The sequence below is a fragment of the Pongo abelii genome, chromosome 2, assembly GCF_028885655.2.
Source record: "Pongo abelii isolate AG06213 chromosome 2, NHGRI_mPonAbe1-v2.0_pri, whole genome shotgun sequence".
NCBI lineage: Eukaryota > Metazoa > Chordata > Mammalia > Primates > Hominidae > Pongo > Pongo abelii.
Window position 1 is genome coordinate 29396333 of NC_085928.1, and position 12791 is coordinate 29409123.

The 12791-nt window shown below is 35.2% G+C and overlaps 1 protein-coding gene across 1 annotated transcript in view; it reads right to left on the reverse strand.

The window, feature by feature from the left end:
* The window catches only part of LOC100444439 (T-cell receptor-associated transmembrane adapter 1), a 32543-nt gene extending 23458 nt beyond the window's left edge, over positions 1 to 9085 (reverse strand). The window contains exons 1-2 of the mRNA XM_002813317.4: positions 8911 to 9085; positions 542 to 652 (exon numbers count right to left, since the gene is read on the reverse strand). Of these exons, the coding sequence (XP_002813363.1) occupies positions 542 to 652; positions 8911 to 8917 (118 nt within the window). The 5' untranslated portion in view covers positions 8918 to 9085. The remainder of the gene's footprint in view (positions 1 to 541; positions 653 to 8910) is intronic.
* Positions 9086 to 12791: the final 3706 nt, after the last annotated feature.

The following is a 12791-nucleotide window of genomic DNA, read 5'->3' on the forward strand; positions in this document are numbered from 1 at the left end:
GCATGTTGAAAAAGCAAAGCTGACAGTGACAGATACTCTTGACCTCTCCTAGACTCCTAGCAAGCCTGTGGTTCAATCTATTCCTTTTCCAGTCGTCTTCTGACCCCGCTCCCGTGTGTTGCACTTGAGAATGCCTGACTGATCCTGAGAAGATTAAGTTGGCTTGAATGGAATCTTAAAGAGCTAGACTTCCCTTTGTTTATTATGTATCAGAGAGAACCTTGTTGGCTGCCCCAGCATAGACTACAATTTCATAGGTTTTTCAATTGGAGGAGGAAAAACGTATTTACCAGGATAATCCCTTCCCACTCTGCACCCTAAAGAAGAGTTCCTAAATTGGATAATTTTTTCACATTTCTAATATGATTGCATTCTTAAATAAGAGAACCTTTGGGCGAAAAAATTAGCAAATAGATTTTCTATAGATAAAAATATCCTGTTGAATGACATTTCATAAAATTGTCTGCTTCCATAGGTTTTCCAGTGACTCCATAGTCTCCATTCAAGCAGGTACCATGTGAAATTTGTCAAAATGTCTTACCTTGTTGTTGCTTTTCCACATAGTGGGAAATATTGAAGATCAGTGATATAACCAAAGCCAAGCCCAACAATGCTAGAAGTCCCCAGAGGAAAAAGGGGCACCCAGAGATTCCTGGAAATTAAAATAAACATACACATAATATAACAGCTGCTTACTCATTTGTTTTGGTCTGGCTATTGCCACACTTAAAGCTGTTGCATTTATTCATAATGAAGGACACATTCTCTACCTGGAAACTAATTAATATTCATAACTTTTTTCAGTTTTCAAAGTGGGTGGTGGTGTTAAGTCGCTGAATTCAGCATGGGCAAAAGGATTCAAGTTTCTCACATTCTGAGTGTTTATGAAATAAACGACTTTTTTGTGTAGCTATTAAAAGGTGACAAGTGGTGACTGATAAAAAACTTTTGTTCAAAAATCAACAACATTCAAATTACCAAGAATTCTAATTTGCTATACTTTTCACCTTTCTTTAAACCTCAGGCTGTAATCATACATGCTTTCCTTATTTACAGAAAATCGCCTGTTCTCTTCCATTAATCTCAGCAGTATAGAATACGATGTGTTGGGATAAAACAATAATTCTGGAGCCCAGTTTTGTTAAGATTGGCCACAGGGAGCTTTTCTCATACTATGTAGAGCCCCATGAATGTAAAGTAGAAAGTTAATTACACTTCTCTTTCCCCTAGGCCTATACAGGGTCAGAATAATCAGTATTACTGTCTTCCACCCCCACATCTTGTCCCAGTAGAAGGTCTTCAAGGGCAATGACACACATGGAGAGGTCATCTCCTGTAACAATGCCTCCTGGAATACCTCCTGAAGGACCTACTTGAGGCTATTTTACAGTTAACTTTTTTTATAAGTAGAAGAAGTATACTCTAAGGTAATGATAAAAGCATAGTATAGTAAATACATAAACCACTAATTTAGTCATTTATTATCATTACCAAATATTCTGTACATAATTGTATTGCTCCACTTTTCTACAACTGACAGCACAATAGGTTTGTTTACACCAGCATCACCATAAACGCATGAGTAATGCATTACACTATGACATCCCAACAGTTATGATGTTACTAAATGATAAAAATGTTTCAGCCCCATTATAATCTTATGGGACCACCATAATATATGTGGTCAATCATCGACCAAAACATTGTTTTGTGTGTGTGTGTGTGTGTGTGTGTGTGTGTGTGTGTTTTTGAGATGGAGTCTTGCTCTTTCGCCCAGGCTGAAGTGCAGTGGCACGATCTCGGCTCACTACAACCTCCATCTCCCAGGTTCAGGCAATTCTCCTGTCTCAGCCTCCCAAGTAGCTGGGATTACAGGCGTGCGCCACCACACCTGGCTAATTTTTGTATTTTTAGTAGAGACAGGGTTTCACCGTGTTGGCCAGGCTGGTTTCAAACTCCTGACCTCAAGTTATCTGCCCACCTTGGCCTCCCCAAAGTGCTGGGATTACAGGTGTGAGACACCGAGCCCAGCCAGACCAAAACATTGTTACATAGCACATGACTGTACATTGTACAGTGACAATTATATAATATAACATAATATAGTATAGAACAGCTTTCCTACAAACTCATTTTACAGTTAATTTATTATAGAGTTGACCAGGGAGTAGCATTGGTTAAAATTAAGCATTTAATGGATGCAGTAATAATTTACCTTTGGCCAGTTTGGACTTGTAACCCTGCTTTAGAAATAGTCCAAGCTATAATTATTGCATCCAATTTCTATAGTATATACTTTGGGACCTTGATCATTCACTCATCAAATGCTGAAAGGATGAGAAATTGATTTCAGAAAGATTACTTTGACCTTGCCTGTGTGAAACTACCTGGATCTACCCATGAATGGAAGTAAAACAGACTTTGATGACTTTCTATTCCGGACATGTCCCAGTTATGTTTTCAAAATTTCTTAAGGGAATGTCAAGACTGCTTCCATGTCGCCGACCATTAAAGCATACAGTCTGCCCTAAAATGGTAACAGAGAGTTGAACTTCATGTTGTAGTCAGAAAATAGAATCTAAAATTCTCTGTTGCTCTTTCTTATTTGCTTCAATTTTCCACATTTGGACCTTTGTTCTCAGGACAAAATAAAACATGTTTTAAGAAAAAAACCAGCCATATGAAACTCTCCATTGAATACATTAATTTCAGGGATACTATGAACTGGAAGACATTATTTAATACATCACATGGTGTCTCAAATATAAAGGCCTGAGGATTTCCTTAAGAACTGGTACATTTTTGCTATTATATCCCATGTGAATATTGTACTTAATCATCTGTCTTTGATACACAATCTACTTTAAGCAAATCTCCAGGGCTTTATGATCCTCATTTTTGTGAACTAATCATATCCCTTTCTCCTTATTTTCCCTTCACCTTGACTTATTTGGTTATCTTTTATACTGTTACACTTATTTCTAATACCCCTTTTTCTGGAGGAGGGGTAAATAAATACATGGAAAATAATAATAAATCTCTAGCACTTATCACCCTCGGGAACACTAATAAAAATCTCCTTTCTACTTGGCATTTTTTTATTTCCATTTCCCACAGCATGTAGTATTTAGTATATACTCAATACAGAGTCATGGTTTGAGTAAATAAAAGGTAGTACAATATAACCAATCATACTTCAAGGAAATAAACAGAAAGCCCTAATCTTATTTTTTAAATTACACTGAATCTAGCTATAAATCATCCAATCATTTGGACAAAATTATATTTCAAATAGAAGTTTTGCTTTCTCTTTTCCAATTAAAGAGAGAATTGAAATAGTTGTATTAGTCTGTTAATTGCTATAAGAAGATAATCTGACTCTCAGCTACAAAGAAACAACCTAATCAATATCTCAAGCCTATATGCTACACTAAAAGTTTTTGGGAAAGTCCCAATCATTTTCATGAAATATGTCAGAAACACTAAGGCAAGAACTTGGGTCACACTGCGCATTTCTTTAGGGTTGTATTTTGTCATTTTACTGTCAATTTGCCCCACAAAACCACTTGGAGGCCTTTTAAAACACAATCTGAATTCTAATATTGGGGAGTAGTTTAGGTATGTGTGATGCAGTCTCACGTGGTCTCTGGTTTCCTCTGCTTTTAGGGTGCATAATTCCTAACACTTCTGTGTTACAAGTTTTTAAAAATAATATTACATAAATTTTAAACAGGAAGATTTTTATTTAGAGGCTTTGTATTTTATGACATTCTTAATATCTTTCATAATTTTTTGATTGCCAACAATAAATACCCCCATTGTGAAAAACAATGCACACACATGAGAAGAGTAGATATTAAGTAGATAATGATGGAAATTTTCAACTTGAATTCAGGTCTGTATAAACGTACATACACACACACACACAGACACACACACACACATACTTTATACCTCCCCTTACCCAGTAATTCTAAATGTGCAGTATAAATATCTCCATACTCCTGTGGGTATCTACTTAGTACAGACAGTGCCTCTTAGAATATTGGACGCACAAAGTGCTTAAAATTTTTTGCCCAATAAGTGTAACCTTTAGTATCAATATTCATTAATTGTAATTACTTTCATTTATATAGCTTTGATCAATTTAAAAAAACTCCCACACAATTTGAATTCAGCTATTTACACTGTTAAAAAGCCAAAGGCCTCGAGAAATTATCAGAGAGGCAATGGCAGCTAGGAAAATCATGATTTAAGTTTCTCTCCAGCTTCCAACTACCAGGGGCTAATAGTGGTGGGTTTAATTATAAAACCTCTGACTCCCTTAAAGCCAACAGTAATTGGCAGGCACTGTCTTTGAAATTCACAACTGCGTGTGCTCTGGAAGGAAACCCAGCTAAGCAAATATAATGTCTTTCTGCTGGCAGATTTGATTTACACAGAAGCCTTTACTTAAACAATTCACAATAGAAAAAGCAATAAATATAATGCCTTAATTGTTTTTACTTCAGGCTATCTTTAACTGAGACAAGTGTATGAGTTTATAGTATATTACAGCATATAGTTTCTCTTAATGGCTTTCCTTGGCTTGTAAACTCTGTCAGAGCGATGAACATCTTTTTGCATTCCATGAATGTGTATATTTATTTTAGGCACCTAGAAATCTCAATAGCAATATTATGATCCCCATGGGTCTACTTATAAAATGAGTTTTTCTTACCTTGGTGGTGGTTGGTGCTAAATAAGGCACATTCTTGATGATTTTTTGAACGTGACACGTCATCACTACACCCACAATCCCAACCACTATCCATCATCCCACAATAAAAGACATTTGAATCATGGATATTAGCACAGGAGGGGGCTCTCAAATCAGTTCCAGGCTTTCAAGTAAAATACCATGCTGTTTTTAATGCAAATCTGAAATCCACTGACCTTGTGTCTATTATGAACAGGGGGTTATTTGAGAAGTAAATGGTATGTGTTGGGGAGTGGGCTGTGATGGAGAAAGAGAAAATAGCAATATTATCTTTGGATACCTATTTTCAAACTGTGGAAAAGGAATGAGAGTAGTCACCGGTTGTGTGGCTGGTTGTGTGCAAATCACTGAATCTCACTAAGACAATTGTAAAACTGGAGTTCATATCTTCATCTGTGTTACATTAAGGCTACCTCTTCCTAGCACATCATGATTAGCCTCAATCAATACTTTACTTAATTTAATTGAAGAAAGCATAAGTATGAGAGTGAGGTGGAGGACAGAAGAGAGTAAATTATGATTCCTCCAATGCTAGACTCTTCATTGCTTCTACAATTAAACTTTACCTGAGATTGGTAAACCTCAGAAATTCTACTGAGATTAAAGTGCTGCTGTAGATGAACCTGTCTTTCTCTGTATTTAGTGACTCCATTTATATGTATACTTATTCTTTCTTATTTGAGAAGAACCTTAGTAAGATCCTCTGAAGATGGCATGGTTGTGTGGAAACTTTCATCCAATAAAATACTTTATGATGTTTCTTTTAATAGTTCAGGAAGGCCTATTAATTTTGTCATCTCTTTCCTTTAATTCAGGAATGCTGAGAAGATTAAGCGTAATCAAAAATGTCTGGGAAAGGGCCCAAAAATGATTTCTCTTATTCACTAGCAACTTGTGGACATTTATTTCTTGGAACTATGATCTTTAATTGCCAATCTTTCCTGGATTGACTTTTCTTAAAAACACTGCCCAACTCATAATATTACCTAAATTAAATGGAGAAACATTGTCTTTGACCCATCTGAGTTTAAAAGATAATTTACAAATTAGTCCCACCTAGTCTCTAACAGAAAGGATTTCATTGTCCTCAAAAGGTGATGAGGCTCAAGAGAAGATAAAACTGAGTAAAGACAATGAGACTCCTTTTTTTAAAAAAATGAAGATGAGTAAACTAAATTGTGAATCATTATTTAAATTAATGATAGACCAAAGGACTTGTTTTCACCATTTGATTCCATTAATATTGATTTTATGTAAATGCAGAAACACAGCAGGAATTATGATACCAGAACATTATGGATGATGCAGTGACTACAGGCATATAGGTAGGAAAAAAGAAAATACTTGGGTTTTTGTTTTCATACATAGTTTTACTTAACCATGTCTTTAACATGGGTCAAAGACAGTGTTTCTCCATTTAATTTAGGTAATATTATGAGTTGGGCAGTGTTTTTAAGAAAAGTCAATCCAGGAAAGATTGGCAATTAAAGATCATAGTTCCAAGAAATAAATGTCCACAAGTTGCTAGTGAATAAGAGAAATCATTATTGGGCACTTTTCTAGACATTTTTGATTACACTTAATCTTCTCAGCATTCCTGAATTAAAGGGAAGAGATGACAAAATTAATATGCCTTCTTGAACTATTAAAAGAAACATCATAAAGTATTTTATTGGATGAAAGTTTCCACACAACCATGCCATCTTCAGAGGATCTTACTAAGGTTCTTCTCAAATAAGAAAGAATAAGTATACATATAAATGGAGTCACTAAATACAGAGAAAGGTTCATCTACAGCAGCACTTTAATCTCAGTAGAATTTCTGAGGTTTACCAATCTCAGGTAAAGTTTAATTGTAGAAGCAATGAAGAGTCTAGTTATACATAGTTTTACTTTAAAAGAATAAATAATTATTCTTTTGTCTGTGTTCAAATTTATTTTATTTTTTATTTTACCTACCTAAATATAAAAAATACTGTCATCTGATTCTCTTCCTTCATGTGAAATTTTGTTTTGTTTTGACTTTTAATAACTGTGAGGTTCTTAAATACTTTGTCTTTGCATCTCTTCTGTGAAATTGTAAAAGTTCTCAACTGCTGATGGAGGAGCTCCTGTATTAAAGCCAAAGGGGAAGTCTGAACTACAAAATGCTACAGAGGAAATATTACCATATCTGTTCTAAATTTAGAATTAATTAGTCCTGAAAATAGTTGAATGTCATATTCACTGTCTTTGGTCTTCCCATGCTTTCTGAGTTCCCCATCATCATCAGCTCATGGGAATTATACTTAGTAAGACTACGTTCATTTCTTGCAGGGCACTAGAAAAATTGGGACACTTGTTTTTGTTCTTTGCTAAAGTATGAACTGGCAAAGATAAGGAGAGGTATGAAAATTGTATGCCAGCTTATGGTCCCTGTGTGATTTATGTAATCAATTGGTTTTAAGATCCATCAAACAGAACAATGGAAGCCAATTCACAGAAATTATAATATATGCAATCTGTACTCCATAGCTGGCCTATACAAATTGGTATTAAAAGTACAAAGCATAATAATTAAGCAAAAGAGGTAATCAGACTATCACAAATGATAGTTATAAACAGTTTAAACTATCATTTAATCCATGCAAAAATGTTCAACCTCATTATAATCAAAGTAATGCATATTAAACAATGAGTTAGCATGTTGTGCTTATGAGATTAGTGACGATTTTTTAAACGAGATCAGCCTGTGAAGGAGAAGCACTGCTAGAATGAGAGGGAATGGCATCACTCTTGGAAAAGCAATTTGGCAATAATGGGACTTAAAATGCTCATAATCTCTTAATAATTTCAGTTCTAGAAAGTTTTCTGAAAAAATAACCCTTACTACAGAAAAAGCTATAGAGTTGTTCATCTTTCTGTCATGTAAAAATATTTTTAAAAACTGTATACAACAAGGCTGGGCGCGGTGGCTCACGCCTGTAATCTCAGCACTTTGGGAGGCCAAGGCGGGCGGATCATGAGGTCAAGAGATCGAGACCATCCTGGCCAACATAGTGAAACCCTGTCTCTACTAGAAATACAAAAATTAGCCAGGCGTGGTGGCACGTGCCTGCAGTCCCAGATACTCAGGAGGCTGAGGCAGGAGAATCGCTTGAACCTGGGAGGCAGAGGTTGCAGTGAGCCAAGATTGCACCACTGCACTCCTGCCTGGCAACAAAGAGAGACTCCGTCTCAAAAAAAAACAAACAAAAAAACTGTATACAACATAAATGTTCAGCAATAAACAAATGACTAAACTATAACTGAATAGATGTCATTTTTGTGCGTTCATTTAAAATGATTATGCAGAAGTTATATTAAAAAGGGACATGGTCATGTTACTGAAAAAAGCTGGATCTATTATGTACATTATTATTTCAGTTATGAAAAGCAAACTATGTAGAATGTATATAGATAAAAGTTGAAAGGAAATACAACATATTTTGTGTTTTTAAGGTGATGGAAAATATGTAAAATATGTATGAATTTTTAATATATATATTTCACAGTTCTCCCACATTACACAATATGCATGTTTCCTTTTGCAACAAAAAGATGTTTATTTAATAAATTAAAAGTACATAAAATAATACAGGAGGAATGAACCATCAACATGGATTCACAACAGCGAGTCAATATGGATCCAACCCTCATGATTAATCGCACAGCAATTGAATTTTCACTGGCCTTTTCAAAATTGTCATCTCTCTGAATGTTGACAATTGCATTGCTTTCTAGAAAATACTATAGTGCCTAATCTCTGGGGAATTAGAATTACACTTATCCTGTTTAATAGCTAAACTAAACTAAAGAGGAATACACATAGTCAACAAAACTTCTTTAAAAAAACAAGTACTTCACATGGCATAATTATCAGTGAACACTTACTGAACAGCTGTAATTAGATTTACATTCTAAAACACTGTCCACATTTTTCTTTCCAAAGAAAAATGTCAACTTATACTCGTTAACATGTTTCAAAGTATATTTTAATTACACTAAAAGTTATCCAACATTTTAAAAATAACTACTTTCTAAATACTAAGGGTCTTCTCGTTAGGGCTTAGAAATCATCAAGTGAATTTTTAGACACACAAATGGAACAAAAAATTTAAAATGCCACTTACCTGACATGCTTCTTTTTTTCAGAGAAATCTTTATCTAGCCATAAGACAGATATATGGATTAAAAATCCTCCTACAAACTTTTTTCCTAGGTAATGTTGCTCTGTTATGTTAAAAGCAGCATGACAGTAAAACTTATCTTTATCTGTGCCTCAGATTCTTTTCTCTTCTGTTTCTTAAAATCTTTTGTGTGTACTTTGTTTCAGTTACAAACAGGAAATGTGGTGAAGGAGGTGTCTTGAGTTTTGATCTGAAAACAGTTGACTTAAATTGTGTAACGTGGGAAGAAAAATCCCACACACCTTTGTAATCTGACCTTTGAATTTTTATCAATACCTGAGTCTAATTGAAAAATAAGTAAATAAAGGTATGAATTAAACTAGGAGGGATCTTCCTATTTCTGGAGAGAATCCAGTCGTCTCTTCACAAGTAAATTCACATGGAAACAAAATAAGATACACTAAACTGACGAGTAAATAGTAAGCAACCCCTGGGTGCGCTCAGCTGTTGTATTTTCTTGAGCCATGATGGAGGACAGGGAGTTAATATTTTTTGAGCACTTAGTATGTATCAGTTGCCTTCTATTCCTTATCTTAATGCGAGGCTAGATGCCTGCCTTATTTCCTGACAATCCTCACCTTGTCAGTATGAGTTTCTCTGTCCAATCTAGAGCCACCTGACAACAAGCTCCTGTTCTCAACCACCATCCCAGAGTCTTAATAGCAGCAGTTCTTACATGTTGGTGTACATAAGTATGCTATAAGATGCTAGTTTAAAATCCTGGGCCCGTCTAAATTAGACTATTTAGGGTGAAGCACTAGAATCTGCATTTTAACAAGCAGATTTTCTGAGTGCATTTTAAATTACGTATATTGTATATGATAAAATATTTTAATATAGATGTTCTGGACAATGCTTTCGGAAACTCATATATGGAATAGAATCTATCTTATTCATTATTAAAATTTCATAACTAGAATTATGCACACCGGCACATCGTAGGCCTCAATAAATACTCTCAGTGATTGAACAAACAAAACAATGAGTGTCTTGTGCTTTGTCTTCAATTATAGAAAATAACTCCCTAGTAAGCAAAATACAGTGCATCTTATCCTTCGGACAAAGCTAGCTAAACACTAACAAATTTTTCCATTTCAATCACTTCCCCCCGAAATATTTTTTGGTGAATCATTGACTCAGAGGCTGTAAAACTGAAAGAGACCTTGGAGATTCTCTAGTCTAATCTTCTTTAAAAGGGATTTTTAAAGTATGTTCCATAGAATACTCGGCCTTTAAGAAACTCAGAAGACAAATGTTTCTTCAACAAATATATTTGGAAAAACTATATAGCTTTATTTTTACCTCCGTAGATGCATATTAAAGGCTTAGGTAAGTCCTGTGAAAAGGAAACCCAAATAATATTTTTATCAGAGTTTTTCTAAACTTATTTGGCCAGAGGACTCTTTGTTCAGCAGCTAACCATTAGCAGAGTGACAGGTTTTATGAAGCAGGCCTGGATGCTGACAGAACAAGACTTCAGGGAACAGCAGCCTCAGGTTCACGTAGGGATCAGAGGACAACAAAGAATCAGAAGGTTTCATCCTAGAATTAGATGGAACGTAGGGAGGAAGACTGCTGAAAAGTTGAATCCCAGACATTCAGGAAGGTTTGGGCACCTGATAAATCGGTTTGAGAGGAGAGGGCCTAGTTATGGCCTTGAGGAGTTGAGCTTTGGTCCTGAAAGAGGGTAACTGGTAAGAAAAGTAGAAGTCCTAGGCTCAAGAAAGGACTACAGAGGTTACCTAAGCAAAACCTTGGAATATGGGCAAAGTAGATGCCCACAACTCGAGCATACAGAGGACATTGGAAAGAGAAAGGGTTTCAGGACCGGAAATTTCGGTGCTAGCCTTCCTTTGCTAGAACAAAATTATCGCAGAGGACGGGGAAAGAAGGAAGGAAGATGCTTTCATCTGAGCTGATCCATAAAGTGTAATTCCAGAAAAAACGGTGTTTAATTATTATTGGCTGTGAATGAACAGAAGGTCAACTCAGCAAGAATGACTCAGGCAAAAATGCAGGAACTCTGTGGTTTGCTCAGAAGTAGCTCTCAGAGCAGCCCAACAGGAAGAGAGACCCAAAGCAAACCCACCTGTTGGGAGAGCAGCTGTCTAAGGGCTTCCCTGCCTCAAGGGTATGACTTTACACATACAGCTGCAGGAAGCTGGGGAAGGCAAGAGCAGAAGAGACATTAGGAAGGATATGTCCTGCTTCAGAAAGAGCCTGAAGTACCTGTTGAGTGATTACCTTATGGCTTAAAAGCGTTAATGTACATCCTATGCATGATTGACATCTCTAAATGGTAAAAACTTAGGCTAATAAATCTGAACCACTTCACAGTTTCTAATTATTACAATATTTTTGAAAAGTGATCTTCATTACAATGTTCCATTCCATAGATTTAAATAATCTATGGAGATATAACAAGATTGTCCAAGGTCACACAAGAAGTCCGTGCCTGCACATTAGTTAGCTCCACAGATGTTTGAAATTTGCCAGGAAAAAAAAATAGCTTTTCATTAAATATAGATGGCTGAGCACGTGGAAACCTTATCAGAATATAAAAAAGCATATGGATATTTATTTGTTATAAAATATATTAGAAAGTGCATTCAGAGATTTGAATGATGGCTTCATGAGCCATGTTTAAATAATAAATAAACATGAGGCCTCTGTAGTACTTTTTAATGAGATGGGTTATCAAAATGGAATTTCAAAGAAAACTAGACTAAGCAGAAATGTCTCGACAAGCTTAAAGCAGTTAGAGAGTTGTAGGAAATTTTGGGGGGAGGTTTTGATGGGCACCTGTCAAGAAATAAAAATATTAAGGCCAACAAAATTGAGGTTTTGTTGCCAAAAGAAAATGAAAAACATGTCAAAATGGCAGCTGCCATTCAGTTTCAGAAAAATGGGTCAGAGTGTAGAAAGAGGCCCAGTTTTTCAAACTTCTTTTTTAATGATCATCTATCATTTTTATAATTAATTTTCATCACTATAATGTATTTTCTTATATCTGCGTGTGTGTGTGTGCGTGTGCGTGTATATATATGGAGAGAGAGAGAGAGAGTGAGGGTTTCCAAGCTGTTGAATAGATATTATATTTACAAATGTATTTAGCTATTGTTTAAATTACTTACAATAACATGCACTAGTGTTATAATTGGAATAAAAGATGTGCCCTTATTTTAAAGGCTCTTTATAATATCTGTTTTATTGAAACACTACTTAATTCTCTGTAATTTTTCTTTATTCCGGTGAATTGCTGTTTAGTCATACTGAAGCTAGTACAAAGTAAGCAAACAGCTTGATGAGAGAAAGGAGTGGAGGGGCCACTGTGCTATCAATTATGCTATTTTCACCTGTGAAATTATTCAAAATTGATTATGAGGTTGCAATTGCTTCTGATTAGACTATATTAGTATTTATATTTTCACTGAGTTTAGACTATAAGGTCCTCCAGAAAGCATGACTATTCAGACAAAAAAGGTAAAAGCAAATTAAAAGCAATAGAACAATGCATAGACTTAGCATCAGATTTTTCTCTTTTTATTACAAGTATCACGCCTTACAGAACCAGAAGTCTTAAAAATTAAACACTAAAAATATGCTTTATTTTTAAAGCATTTTATAAGACTACTGTTATAAAGCATATGTTTTAGAAAACACGGGATCAGGCAACTTTTTCTTCCTGTTGAACTGGCTCTTACCTTCTGGCCTCCTCTGACATTTAGGGCCTGGCTTACTTGAGGACACCATGATAATATCAACTGTAACACCTGAATGTCAATTTTTATCATTAGAGATAGTTTTCTTAAGGTTAAAAAAGA